This window comes from Histoplasma capsulatum, genomic scaffold (assembly GCF_000149585.1).
Source record: "Histoplasma capsulatum NAm1 scaffold_6 genomic scaffold, whole genome shotgun sequence".
NCBI classification, from domain to species: Eukaryota; Fungi; Ascomycota; class Eurotiomycetes; order Onygenales; family Ajellomycetaceae; genus Histoplasma; species Histoplasma mississippiense.
The window spans coordinates 1,000,365-1,015,050 of record NW_001813977.1 but is presented as its reverse complement, the minus strand read 5'-3'; the positions used below and the strand labels follow the sequence as shown (position 1 = coordinate 1,015,050).

Genomic DNA, 14,686 nt, shown 5'->3' with positions numbered 1-14,686 from the left:
CGACATGGGCCTGCCGAGCCGCGAGTGAGAATTGGCAATACCTCACCTTCCTCATGCCTCCACAGCCCTAAATCGCAACGCTTAGATGCATCCGCCGCCGCTGCAGCCGCCTGGGACGATAATGCCCTGGCTACTATCCAAGCCAAGCTTCAATCCAACTCCGCCCCCCTTTCATCTTCAATGCAAGACAATCATAATGACTACCACCAACCCAAACGCCAACCCTCTTCCTTGTCCTTCTCCTCCTTCCACCCCCTAATCCCACAGGAACCGCAGCTCGACTCCCTCACCCTCCTCCTAGGCATAAGCTGGCAACGCGTCTCGCGCACAGATGACGCTGACGTCGCCGCCGCCCTCCGCGGTTGGGAGCGGTATATCCAAAATCACTACGCAACCTACATCTCCCAGGCGGAAATCCTGCTCAAACATCGCGGGCTCGGGGCGTTTTTGGTTGCGGCGCAGGTTCCTGCTTCTGCTTCTGCTTCATCGTCATCATCGTCGTCACCGTCGTCGTCTTCCTATCCTTGGATGCCAAATACAGATACAGATACAGATACAACACATACAGATGCCAATGGCACTGCGACTCGCTTCTATCTCTTCAGCGAAGACCTGGCTGAGGCGCGGCTGGTGGGTAATGACTGGGACTCTTGCCTGCACAACCTGCGCGAGATGCCGTTTCGGTATGAAGATGGCTCGCCGGTGCTGAGGGCTTCGTCCGCGTTAGCGTCTGCAGTGCCAGCGGCAGAGAGGGCCGTGGGGGATAAAGGAGTGCTGGTTGGGTGTGGAGATGGCGCTGTTGATGCGATCGGTACGGATGTGGACATGGGGATGGGGATGGATATTGACTGGTAATAAAAGGAAAGAAAGAAAAGAAAAGAAAAGAAAAGAAACATTAAGCTCAACGACGACGATTTTTTTTATTAAGAAAAACCGATATATATGATGCGTAAGGTGTTTTTTTAACGGTTTTCGCGCGACATTGGATTTTATTTTATTTTATATTTTATATATATATATTTTTTTTCAGGGATATGTCGTTCCGACAACGGCTTTTCTTTCTATATCGACTACGGCCAAATCGAAACATCCATTGAACGGAGCTGCCGATGTCCATTTTCCAGATCGTCCGTGCGTCCGGTCCGTACTTCTCGTTTTGCCGATTTCCCTCTCGACTTTGGGGGCCAGCGGCCGAGGCAGAGGCAGGTTCAAGGGCCTTGGCCTTTGCTACTGCGCTTTTCTTTCGATTATGGTTTGTTCCGATAACATTTCCTTTGCTTCTGTTTTTATTTCTCCTTTTGCAATTTCTTTTCTTCTTCTTTTCTTTGCTCTGGGAGTTTTTTCCACTATGTAAACTGCTTTGCTTCTACACGTATCAACCATTCCGCTATCTGTGTTATTTTCTTTCTTCCGTTTTATATTTCCCGTTTTTCCTCCTTGTACTCGCTTCTTCCCTTCACATGCATTGTCATTACTGCCGGTTTGATTTGCTATTCATTTGATATGGATGTTCCCCCTTTTATTTTATTTCTCTCCGGGGGGCTGGCTGCTGCGCATTAAGAGGGGCCTTTTTTACTCTCTATTTCTTTTTTTCTCCTTCCCTCATGCAAACTCATTCTACTCTGCTTGTTTCTCCATCTCTTCTTCATCTGCTCTGTCAGTTCTGTTTCATTCCTTGTTTTAAGTTGTCTGCTTTTCATTTTTTTCCCTAAAGCAGAGCAACTAGGGTGGAAACCCTTTGTTTGTCCCCCACCCCCCTTTTGTTTCCTTTTCACCTGCATACATGCACATGCTCATGGCTGCCTCTCCGGTTGTTATGAGCAGAGACAAAAGAAAGAAATGAGGGAATGTTGTTTTCTGATGAAGAAATGAAATGTAGAAATAAACACACAAACATGGAAAAGAAAAGAAAAATAAATAGTTAAAGTGAAAAGAAAGAAAAAGAAAAAGAAAACCAATTGAGATTTTATAAAAAAAAAGTTTTGAAAGAAGTTTGTATTGAATGAATATATGTGAATGAGATATAGATAGAATAATCAATAACTAAGTAAAGTGAATAAATGCAAAATGAAAGTAGTGGTAAATAGTAAATAGTAAATATATATATATATATATAGTTGAGCAAGGAAAGAATCGACAAGTTTAATAAGTTACTAATTAGCTGTCTTCCGCTACGGACTTTATTTTGGGGGAAAAAAAAAAGTCAAAAAGTCAAAAGTGTTAATAACTCAGGCTCAGTCAGTCAGTCAGATATGGATGGGAAAATTGCTCTGACTGACTAACTAACTAACCAGTTACATAACTACGGGGTAGTTACATAGTTATCTACGAGTTTTATCTTTCTTCTATTGTTTATTTCGTTTTTGTTTTCGTTTTCGTTTTTGTTTTCGTCTGTGTTTCTGTTCTCCTTTCTCCAAAAACGAAGAAATAACTACTATGTTCAGGTCGGGTCGAGTTTTGTTTGAGATCTGTTTTGTTTGAGTTGAGGTTGAGTTTTTGAGTTTGAGTTTGAGATATCATCGAAGGGGTACAGTACCAGCTGGCTGCTTGCTTGCTTGCTTGGATTGGACTTGTAACTGTACGGAGTACTTGTAGTCTTGTAGTCTTGTAGTCTAGTCTTGTAACTAGTCTTGTACTACAGTACGGGATGCAGTACGTGATGCGACAGCGAGGCGAGATTGGGCTTGTTTGCTCCCTCCATTCGGCCAGAACTGAACCAGAACCGGAGACCGGGACCGGGACCGGGACCGACTCCAGTTCCGCTCAGCGTCGGCGGCCGGGCATCGATTGAATATGCTCTTGTTCTTGTTGTTTTGTACGTGTACTTGGAGTATGTATGTATGTATAGAGATGGTGTGTGATGTGTGTATACAATGTGTGTGTGTGTGTGTGTGTATGCCTGTATGCCTGTATGTACATGTACATGTACAGTAGTGGTAACATGTTTTCATCGTAACCAATGTAGATGATAGATGTAGGCTTGATCGATCAATCAACTAATCGAGCAAGCGAGCAAGCAAGCAAGAAAAAGAATAGAAGGAAAAAAAAAGATAGAAATAGCACGGCTAAAAGTAATAATCATCGTCATCGTCGCTGGCCCCTCCGTAATAATTGCCCGCAAAGGCCTCGTCGACATGGTCATCCTCCACCACATCCTCCTCATCATCGTCCGTATCTTCTCCATCTACGTCCGCGTCCTCTTCGCCCCGCTCGGGACCGGGGATGTAGCCGAGGATTTCCTCGTGGGGGTTTGTCGAGGGTGGTGTTGGCGTGGCTGCTTCTGCCTCCTCTCCGAGGGTGGTGGCGGTGGGTTGGGGTTGTGTAGATGAGGATGTTGGCGCTGGAGCTGGCGCTGGGGAAGGGATTGTAGGAACAGCAGAAACAAAAGCAGGAACAGAGCTCCCGGACCTACTTCCCTTGACAACCCTCTCTCTGACCGGGCCCCGGATTCCAAGACCAGCACCACTAGCAGCAGCAGCAGCAGCACTCCGGTCCGAAACCACAATAGAGCTCCGCACGCTAGATACGCTCGCACTCCGCCTGCTCCTCCTCCACCCTCCATTCCCACCCTCTCCCTCCCCACTCTCACTATTCCCCCTCCTCTCAACCGCTTTCCTCTCATCGCCATCCTCATACATCTCCTCCAGCAGCCGATAATTAATCTTCTTGCTAAAACCCCTCTGCTCAAGCATCCTCCTCGTCGCCTCCGCCGGCGTCGATGCTCTCGTTCCCCTGGCCCCTCCCCCCCCATCCATACTTTCCTCACCTCCCCCCTCCTTCCCGTCCAAATACCCTACATCGCCCATCCGCCCCTTTCTTCTCTTCCGCGGTCGACGGCCCATGCCACTACCAGGCACCCGCCCGTTCATCAAATCCTCCTCCGCCGCCAACGCGCGCTTGAGCGCTTTAGCCTGTTGCATGCGCAGATAGTCCTTGTTCTCGTGGACCCAGATACGCTCTTTGATCTCGACTTCGGCGGGGGAGAGGAGGCAGTATTTTACTTCCGGATCGGAGTCGAATTCGCTGGCGTCGATGTCCGGGGTTGAAGGGATCGGTTTCGGCGGCTGGGGGGTGGCGGTGCACTGTGCTGTTGGCGCGGTGTGAGAGGTTGTGCAATTTGTGGAGGCGAGCAGGTTCGTGCCCGTTGTGAGGAGTTCTTGCATTTCGGATTCGAGGGCGGATTCAGAGGCTAGTTCGGATGCTGTTGGGGGTGGGGGGCGGAAGTTTTTGGCGCCCTTTGGTCGGCCGCGTTTGGCTTTTGTTGTTGAGGGACCTGGGGGGACCACCCCGTCTTTGTCGGCTAACAAGGCGGGATCGATGGGGACGTCTGGGATAGCGAAGCCATCTGCGTCTACTCGCATTGTTCTCGGAGCGGAAGATGTTGTTGTTAGCTGTCGGGCATTTTCGTCCTCATCGCCGTTTGCGATTTCAGTGCTTGCGTTTTTCTGCTTCATTGCCTGTTTCAATCTCTTTCCCTGCGTGAAGGCAGGCGGGTCGTGTGCGTTCTCCAACTGGACGGAACGGAATTGGTCGACGGTGAGGTCTCCGCTTTCCGTCGCTTTAAATTCTTTCAACCGTTGATGGATCGTGAGCTCCGTTACTTTAACCACGTACACGACCTCGCGGATAGTTCGTCGGAAGTTGTTCATGCGGGCTGCAAGGATTAGGGCCGCTCCGCAAATGCCTGCGGGGCGCCGACCGGTAATCATCCAGTCGCGGTTCATTCGCTGCACAATGCGTACTGCCTCGCTTGCAACCTGCATCATCGAGGAACCGAACTCAAGCTGTTTCGCGAACCGGTAGATTAAGCTTTCTGGGTCAATGGGGTTCATGATAAAGACGTTTCCGCCCAGACGTAGCTCGTCAAGTAATGCTTTGTACGCACGACCGAGTTTGAACACATTAATCTAGTAAAAAGGGAAAAAAAATATCGGTTAGAGTCTATGAACAATTGTGCAAAGTAGAACAGACGTACATACCATCAGCACATCGGCAAAGTCAATCAGCATGACTGTATTTCCATCCTGGCGGCGACAGGCAATATACAGACACACGGCCGCAACGGTTTTTGTGCGGCGACCTTGGATAAAATTTAACCCCACCGCAAGCTTGAAAACTTGACCAGCAGCCTTGGTGGCGCTCTCTGGGACGTTCAAAGCTCGAGATAACTGGGCAATATAGCGGTTTCCTAATGGCTACTATCAGTGACTGAATCAAAATATAAATATATACATTATATCAATGGGCGCCATCCTGTTATCTTGGGGGGGGGGGAAGGGAAAGAGGATAAAAAAATAAAAATAAATATCAAACTAGAAAGGGTTCAAGGACAAAACACCCACCATTTTGCTCCGTAATCTCCCTACTCTCCATGCCACCACCCCGTTGGAACCCAGGCCCGAAGCTGCGCCCATAGCTCTGGCCCGCCCCGACAAAGGTGCCTTGCACAACGGCAGCACCAGACGCGGATTCGCCAAATGTGATTTCCGAGACAATGTTCGCTTCGCTGACGACAGTCCCGCAGCCCGAACACACTTTCATGCCATCATCCTCCACGATATTCGGGGCCGGACAGCCAGGGTTTGGGCAGGTTGAGGTCTTGGGATGGGTGGTGGGCTTTTGTTGCAGGCGCGGGCGAGGACTCGGGATGGGATTGGGGTTGCGGAGACTGGCGAGGCGTTGGACCGGGCCGCGTATCCCACCGCCTGGAGCCCGGGGGAAGCGGGCGGGCGGGCGCATGCTGGTCATGGTGGGAAGGCGGGAAGGCGGGAGGACCCGCGGCTTGCCGATAGAGCTATATACATGGGCAATTAGTTTTTGTATTCCTTTTCCCTCTGGGGGAGAGAGAGCAAGTTTAAGACGGATATATCAGAGGAATGAGGGAGTGCTCACGAATTGGCACGGCTGATATAGAAACCCCTTGCCTATATGTAGTGTGATACGGATAGAGTGCCGCTTCACAAATGAAGAAGAAAAGGAAGATATAGGATATGGATAAGCAGCAATATCTGTAGGTCGGTTTGCCGGCTGAGACCACGAGCAGCGGAAGAATGAAGCATGAAGACGAAGAATGCGCATGGATGGCGAATTGACCAGAGACGGGCCAGCGGCGGCTTGGCGCACCCAGCGTGGTGCAGCGGCTAACACAGTGACTAAGCGTTGAACACGTGCCGCAGGTGGCGCCCCAGGTTCGAGCCGTGGGAGGAGCAGACGCCCGATCGGTATTTTTGAAAACAAGCTGGAGGAGACAATAATAGTGATACAATGAATGACCTTCTACCTCCATCTTGCTCTGGGGTCTGTTCAATGCCTCAGTACGGATGGCTACGCCTGGGGGTTGACGGTGCAGTGGAAGAGCTTTTGTCCCACGACCATGTACAGAATACGGAGTATATAAAACTAATATAATATAACTCGGCTCCAGGTACCGCCACATGGCAAAAAAGTCGCACAGTCGCACCACCTGGGCGTTTGCTTAGGCGCGGCGAACCCGATGATTAACTCGGGGGCTAGTGGTAGTTTGTACCTGAACGTCAACAATAGAATGGCGGGGAACCGACCAGAAAGCCAGCGTCGGTACAGTCCTCTCGCTGCTTTTTCTCCTGGGCCAACACACAACAATCCTTGACTAATCAGCTCGTTCACCTGTTCCAGAATGACGGAAGCCGAGCCTCTCGGGATGACCTCGATCCACATCCCACGGGCGGTTTGTTCCCCGGGGCGCTGGAGGGACGGAGGCGGCAGGCTGCGCGATTTGTGCGTGCTGGGCTAGACGCCGCTCGCAAACCTTCCATTGCCCGCCATTGAGTGCGAGAATCCCGCACAAGTCACGCAGCTGGCCTTCGTGGAGTTTCTATGAAATGCCATATATATAAGATGTGGATTTGACTTCTGGATTTTTCATTGAAGAGTCATCCATTTTCTTATGGTTGATTGATTCCTGCTGCATGACGGCTCCTCCCTCCGACTTGACAAAAGCTCAAATAAATATAAATATAAATATAAATATATATATATATATATACCCGTCACCCCCGTACTCCAAACAACATATTCTTCTTTTATCTCATTTCAAGAAACAGGTGCGTTTGCAGGTTTCTGCTGAAGCAATATTTGCCAAAACCGATCTAAATAGCCACGCTTTCAGCCCAATTTTCTGGCCTCCCCCAATCACTCTACACTATTACGCCGCAATCATCTGGTCACCATCTTCGTATGCTACTTGGCCGCTATTTTATCTTGCGGAATAACGATGGCAGACAATCAGCCAATCCCGAAGCCGGCCGCCGTGGCCAAGCGCACATCTCCCCCGCTGCTATCTGCAGGGCCCAAAACCACCACAACCGTCCTCCTCGTCAATAATATCCACTGCGCATCATGCGTGGCATATGCAAAGGAAGTCCTGTTCCATATCCCCCACATCATCAGCGTTGATGTGACAATACTCGCCCACAAGGTCCACATCCGCCATGGTCCGGAGGTATCAACCACTCATCTCGTGAACGCTCTGATTAATGCTGCTTTTGAGGTCTACCATGCAAGTTCTCGCGATGAGTCAGGAGCAGAAATAAGCAACATTGACATTTCCCTACCCGCGAGTCCGTTCATAGAACGTCACCTGTTCCGCACAGGTGTCCAGGGTGACAAGATCGTCCAGGCAAGGAATAGAACGCATATTGACAACTGTGACGCTTGTCGTGCTGAAGAGCTGGCTAGGACCCAAGCAGATGAAAAGAAGGACCTGTCGAGCTTCCCGCAGCTTCATGCTGTTGGGGACAAAACGCCGATGGGCAATGACCTTTCCAAAAAGCCGGAGAAGGTAGCAGACAAGTCTTGGATGATTGAACGAAGCGATGTCCCCGATCTCGAGAAGGGTCTTGCTCTGACTGACGAGGAATACAATGCATCCATTAGCATATTTGGGATGTCGTGTTCCTCGTGCGCTGGAACTGTGACGAGCGCGATTGAGCAACTTAGTTTTGTGAAATCCGTCGACGTTGCTTTTTTGACGCATAGTGCGTCACTCACCATCCGGGGCCCGAAAGAGAACTTCGATGAAGTCCTCTCGGTAATCGATGGCCTCGGTTACGAAGGGGAATTTCAAGACATCTCTTTGAAGAGTTCTCCACCGTCGCGCCGGGACATCTACGCTGCCACCGCCAGCATCGGAGGGATGACCTGCGGCTCCTGCGTAGGAACCATCACACGCGGAATCCAGGAACTCCCTTTTGTTACTAATGTTGTTGTCGACCTTCTGGGCTCCGGTGCAAAGTTTGAATTCGAAGGTCGTGAGAGACTCGATGAGATTCAGCAAGTTGTTGAGGGTCTTGGATATGAATTTGTGGTTACACAGTGTGTTCCGCTCAAACAAAATGGAACCGGACCGGACGACAACGGCCCCTTGAAACGGACGGTTGAAATTCAAGTTGATGGGATGTTTTGCCACCACTGCCCTGAAAAGATCTTGAGTGCTTTGGAAGCAATGGACAGTGAATCGGTTTCAGTCGTTGAAAGCCTCACGTTCAAGAAGAATGTCGTGAAAATCACTTACCAACCAAACCCCCCTTCCATGACAATCCGGAAAATTATTGCTGTTATCGAATCTGCCAACGACGCTTTTAAAGCAAGTATATATCATCCTCCAACCATTGAGGACCGTTCTCGTGCGATGCAGCTCCTCGAAAGACGCCGCATACTCCTACGCTTGCTGTTTGTTTTCATCGCGGCGATTCCAACCTTCCTGATAGGCGTCGTCTGGATGTCCCTGGTACCTTCAACTAACAGGTTAAGAACATATTTCTACGAACCGATATGGGCAGGCCAGGTGACCCGTCTGGAATGGGCGTTGTTCATCATCACCACACCTGTCATGTGCTATGGTGCCGATGTTTTCCATGTCCGTGCTTTCAAGGAGATCAGAGCGTTGTGGAGACCCCGTAGCAAGGTACCAATCCTACGAAGATTTTACCGCTTTGGAAGTATGAACTTGCTCATTTCTGCGGGTACTTCCGTGGCCTATTTTGCATCAATTGCGATGCTGGCTGTCGCAGCTGGAATGGAGGAACACCAAGCCCACATGTCACCGTACTTTGACACTGTTGTTTTCCTGACCTTGTTCATTCTTGCCGGACGGTTCTTGGAAGCTTACAGCAAAGCGAAAGCCGGCGATGCTGTCGCATCCCTGGGTAAACTTCGTCCATCCGAGGCTCTTCTGGTGCTTGATTCTCCGTCGACGAACCCTGATGATGCGCCGAGTTCCAACCTCCAACGCATTAACGTTGATCTGCTGGAAGTTGGCGATATCGTGAACATCCCGCATGGCGCATCTCCGCCCGCTGACGGTATTGTGACCAGTTCCGATACGTACCGGTTTGACGAGAGCTCACTGACCGGGGAGTCCAAGTCGATTACGAAAGTTGCTGGAGATAAGGTATACTCAGGGTCTGTGAACGTTGGACAACCAGTATACATCCGAGTATCCGATATCGGTAGCACTTCTATCCTTGATCAAATCGTTGCTGTTGTCCGAGAGGGGCTGACCAAGCGTGCCCCTGTTGAGGGGGTAGCGGACATCATGACGAGTTATTTCGTACCAGTAATCACCCTCATCGCTATCCTCACATTCGTGATCTGGCTCAGCTTGGGACTCTCCGGCAGTCTCCCTACTGACTACCTCGATTCGGCTCAGGGCGGATGGGCATTTTGGTCATTAAAGTTCGCCATTGCCGTTTTCGTGGTCGCCTGTCCTTGCGGTTTGGCTTTGGCAGCTCCCACTGCTCTTTTTGTTGGTGGCGGCCTTGCTGCCAGACGAGGGATCCTTGTTAGGGGTGGTGGTGAAGCCTTTCAGGAAGCGAGTAAGCTTGAGGCCATTGTCTTTGACAAAACGGGGACGTTGACTGAAGGAGGGACGTTGCGGGTATCTGATCATGAAATGCTTATCGCGGACGAGGAACAGCAACAGGTTGCCTGGGGTTTGGCAAAGATTTTGGAACAGAGCAGCACACATCCGATCGCGAACGCGATTGCTGATTTCTGTGCAGAGCAATCCTCCGTCTCTGTCATATCCTCAACACTAACTGAGATACCCGGGCAAGGAATGAAAGGAATGTTCTCGCTAACGGTCAACGGTGTAGAGGTTAAATATGAGGCAGCTATTGGAAGTCAACGGCTGTTAGACTCTCTCGTCGACGAAAATGGAACTGATTTTTATTTCCTATCCAACACACTCACTAAGTATCAATCTGAGGCAAAGTCCACTGCCATCCTCGCTATTCGCCAAATCTCCGATGCTCCCTCCCCATTCGTCCCTGCTATTGTCTTCGCAACTTCGGACCCAATTCGACCCGAAGCGGCAAGTGTGATATCCAGCCTCCAATCCAAAAACATCGAAGTTTTCATGTGTAGCGGAGACAACCAAACCACAGCACACGCCGTGGCGGCCACGATCGGAATCCCCGCCTCAAATGTCCTGGCCAACGTCCTCCCTTCTCAAAAGGCAGAATACATCCGCCAGATCCAAGACAACAAGCTGCACACCAGCAGCAGCATCAGCAAGGAAAAGCCCGACAAGAAACGCATCATCGCCTTCGTCGGAGACGGCACCAACGACTCCCCCGCCCTCACCGCCGCAAACGTGAGTATTGCCATGGCCTCCGGCTCCGACGTCGCCGTTAACTCTGCCGGCTTCATCCTCCTCAACTCAGACCTGACCACCATCCTCGAATTATGCACGCTCAGCAGGCGCGTGTTCAACCGCGTCAAGTGGAATTTTGGCTGGGCCGCCATCTACAACATGATCCTGGTGCCGGTTGCGGCGGGCGTGCTTTTCCCCATAGTCACGGGCAAGAAGGTGAAGGAAGACGGCACGGTGGTGAATCAGCATTGGCGACTTGATCCTGTCTGGGCGAGTTTGGCGATGGCGCTGAGTAGTATTTCGGTGGTGGTTAGTAGTTTGGCCGCTGAGGTTCGAATGGAGAGGGCTTAGCCCGTGGAATTGCGCGGAAGTGCGATTTTGAACGAAGGCTTGAAAATGACGCTCGAGATTTTTCTTTCTCTCTCTCTCTCTCTCTTTTTTTTTTTCCACATGGAGATGACATAATGAATATTCTGGTTTATTCTGTTCTAATATTTTTATTTTTATTTATTTATTTATTTATTTATTTATTTCCCCTCCCTTTGGTCACATTTTGTTGAGCAAATCATCGTCATCATCATCTTTATTATTATGTTTTAACCGAGTTATACTGTACATATATTATTTAACTGGCACCATTTTCTTCACAGATTATTATTATCTAATATTTCGGGTTATTGCAGTGAAGCTGTGTGATACAATCAATGTATCTAACGTCATGAAAATCCAATTATTGGACGAAGTTTAAACAAAAAACATATATAAAATACACGCATGCAAAAAAAAAAAAAAAAAACCCTTCAGCGTTCATCTGGCCTCTAATACGCGTAGTTATTGTACAGTAGCAAAACTGTATCATGAACATAAACAAAAAAAATGACTTACTAGTTTTTCGATTGAGTTTCTTCGCGAGAGCCCACTTACCTCCATGTAGTCGAGGGCTGGAGCCGTGTCAGCGGCGAAAATAAAGAATATAAAATTATATACATAGCAAGGATAAACAAGAGGGCAGAACAATCAGAGCAGCGCTGTGGAATAGGAAAAGAAGAGGATAAAGCGGAACGGATGAGATCAGAAAATGAGAAATTGAAATCATAAACGGGGGAAGATGAGAGATGACCGCCGCAAAATTGTAAGTGGCCCTCGGCCATGATGCATATAAATATCCCGTATAATGCAAAATGACAAACACCGAAATACCGCCGCAATGAATGAAAAAAAATATATATATAATATAATAATAATAATAATAATAATAATAAACAATAAACCGCCATAGCAGCGGAAAAATCAAGAATAACACCCAAAACAAGAATCCTAGCATCAATTCCAAAACCGGCCGTCATTACCGGTACCAATTCCCATTACTATTGACCCCCCAAACCTCTGCAATCTTCTTACTAACCTGCTTCCCAACCTTCCTCCTCCCCACCAACCCCCCCAATTTTTCAAACACCATGTTTTCCATCGCAGCCACATCTCCCTCAGGCCGACTTCGATAGGCTGCCTCAAACGCTTCGACAAACTCCCGCGGCGTCCGCCAGCGCCGCTGGATCTCCAGCGCTTTATCAGCCGTCACGCCACGCGTGCACATGAGCATTTTCAAGAAAAGGTCGCGAAGAGTGAGCATTTCGGACTTGGAGGCGAAGGAAGAGAAGTTGGGGAATGTGACTGTATATGTTGGTTTTCTGGTGGTGGGTTGCGATGGCTGAGAGCGAAGTCGTTTGAGGAGATCTAGATAGGCTTGGGAGGAGGTGAGGTGTTTGGACGGAATGATTGAAAGGGAACACGGCGTGGTGGTCCTAGTAGAGCCACTGGCGGCGGCGGCGGCGGCGGCGGTGGTGGTGTACATTCTTCGCAACAGTTCCGTCATTCGAGCTAGATACCTGATGGTATCATCTAGATTACGCGTCTGCTTGACGAAGTAACCATTCACAACTTGCGTGGATGCAATAGCCGATGAGACATGTTCGTAATATTTCGACGCGGCAGAACCCGCATCAGCGAAGTCTTCGACTAGATAAATGACATTCTGCAACCCTGAACGCCGTAGTCGGAATTTCTGCTCACGGAAGCGCCCGTCTTTGATACTGCCGATTAGATCGTCCAAACGTTTTCGCTCCACAATCCAATCAAGCATGACTTCGTCTCCTTCTTCGCCGTGCCGGGCGAGGAACGTTGGGTCTCTGCATTTGGCGATCCAGAGCACATCTCCGACTTCAAGAGAACGTACGACTGGCGTTATTCCCTTCTTCATGAGTTCGTTAGCGATGTAATCTCTGTCCTTCACAGAGCGTATTTCGCGAACGTCGAGGACAAGCTCGACGGTGAAACTGTCCGGCTGGAGTGTTATTGGCCTGAAGGCAGGCGTAGACGATGATATATCGGCGTTTTGGTCCGATATCTCTCTATTGGATGAGGTTATGTTTGTAGAGATAGCTTCTTGCATTCGTGGAATGGCTGGATTCGAATTCTCTCCCGAGTCCGAATCTTCTAGATCAATTACTTGCTGCTTAGGGTGCTGGTGGTGAACGAGAGGAATTGAGTCTAAGCCCCCACTTGGTAGAAAGGCTGACGGATCCGTAGTCCGCTGCAATTCAATTTCATGAGCTCGTCCAAGTCGATCAGATCGTGACGGCTATAAAATGATCAGATGATGGCAAAAAAAAAAAAAAAAAAAAAAAAAAGGTGCCGTTGGAAGTAAACATTACTTACTTGGCTATACCGGTTTTCAAGTTCATTAGAACACTCGCTTGGCAGAGTCTTTTTAATCCTCCTCGCAATTTCCCATCCTTCATCGGTGAGCAGATACCTTCGTGACGAAGGCCGACCATGCTCGTACACAAGATCTTTCTGTACCAAAGTTTTCATGGAATTCCACGCTGTATAAAACTTAGACGGGTCAGGAGGCACTGTATATGAAGAATCGCAATAGGGTTGGGCGAGTTCAATAAGCTGCTGTTTGGTGAGTCCAAGGGATGAATTTTCATCCATATTGGCAAGCCCCAGGAGCAGCCCATACGGGCCAGAGCGTAGAACTGGCACATAAGGCTTCACTTTCTTTGGCTTCTTAGCCGGCTGGGATTCATCGTTGCCATTCTGTGCTGTTCTTTTACGGGCTAGAATACAAGGCATCAGCTTCAGATCGTAAAAACCTAGGAGGAAGTGAAAACGAATGTATACCGTGATGTGGTAATTCAGGGATAGGAAGCCCATTTTGTTCGCAATGGGCAATCAATTTTGCTGTTAGACGGTCACATAACCTCGGGCCAAAGCCATGGAGCTGTTGTGCTTCTGAAGGATGGCTGAAGGGAATTGGGCAAACTTTCATGGAATCATATGCCTTTTTGTATCTGAGATCACGGAATTAGCACGAATGAGTTTCCCCCAAGAAGATAGGTATCGTGGGAGGACTCGCAGAGCACATACACATTGACGCCCTTCGAATTACGCTCCCGCGCCTCATCAAGCCATTCCTTGATCCATTCGAGGAGTAACGGGTTCGCACAGGAATCGCCAGCCATGACAGCTAATGCCCTTCAGCCAAATTATCGGCATCAAAGCTGATTCTAGCGATTACAAAAGCGGGACCTTTTTAGCTAGTTATGAGACCATCTTCCTAAACAGGATATTGTGGACGTGGTTGTAGTCACGAGAAACTCGCGTGGTCACGTGGGGGTACATGTGGCAGATATTTGCGATTGTTCCCCATGCGTAAATGAGCATTGAACACCGCTTGCTCTGACATCATCGGGGCTGCCTTCTACACGAGATCTGATTATCCCAATCAAAGAAGCAAAATGAATTCTGAGTGATATTCTGGATTTTTCACAAGTACAATTCCTTGATCACGTAGAATGATACGAGTACTGGTATTCAGTTGAAAATCAAAGGCTCTCCAAGCGGGTGAATTTACCCACGATACTTTACGATCTATCTATTGTGATCTTAGGTTTTATCCACTAACAGAAATAGCATATGTGATTGAGTTGCCTGTGATTCCCTGACTGCTGCTCGGACGATTGGGTAGATCTAGTATTAGTTAACTAGTTA

General features: G+C 48.9%; 4 protein-coding genes across 4 annotated transcripts; 2 read left to right on the top strand and 2 right to left on the bottom strand.

Annotated features, from left to right (window-relative positions):
* Positions 1-4: 4 nt before the first annotated feature.
* HCAG_06638 (predicted protein) lies at positions 5-855 on the top strand (the record flags this gene model as incomplete). Its single annotated transcript, XM_001538983.1, has 2 exons — positions 5-24; positions 66-855. 2 exons carry the CDS (start codon positions 5-7, stop codon positions 853-855), a joined length of 810 nt encoding a protein of 269 aa, XP_001539033.1.
* A 2,210-nt stretch (positions 856-3,065) lies between these two features.
* Positions 3,066-5,748, bottom strand: HCAG_06637 (conserved hypothetical protein; the record flags this gene model as incomplete). Its single annotated transcript, XM_001538982.1, has 3 exons — positions 3,066-4,907; positions 4,980-5,188; positions 5,343-5,748. 3 exons carry the CDS (start codon positions 5,746-5,748, stop codon positions 3,066-3,068), a joined length of 2,457 nt encoding a protein of 818 aa, XP_001539032.1.
* Positions 5,749-7,252: 1,504 nt separating this feature from the next.
* HCAG_06636 (conserved hypothetical protein) lies at positions 7,253-10,984 on the top strand (the record flags this gene model as incomplete). The annotated part of the gene is made up of 1 exon (XM_001538981.1): positions 7,253-10,984. One exon carries the CDS (start codon positions 7,253-7,255, stop codon positions 10,982-10,984), a length of 3,732 nt encoding a protein of 1,243 aa, XP_001539031.1.
* Positions 10,985-11,433: 449 nt separating this feature from the next.
* Positions 11,434-13,849, bottom strand: HCAG_06635 (conserved hypothetical protein; the record flags this gene model as incomplete). The annotated part of the gene is made up of 4 exons (XM_001538980.1): positions 11,434-11,451; positions 11,558-11,574; positions 12,035-13,271; positions 13,349-13,849. 4 exons carry the CDS (start codon positions 13,847-13,849, stop codon positions 11,434-11,436), a joined length of 1,773 nt encoding a protein of 590 aa, XP_001539030.1.
* Positions 13,850-14,686: the final 837 nt, after the last annotated feature.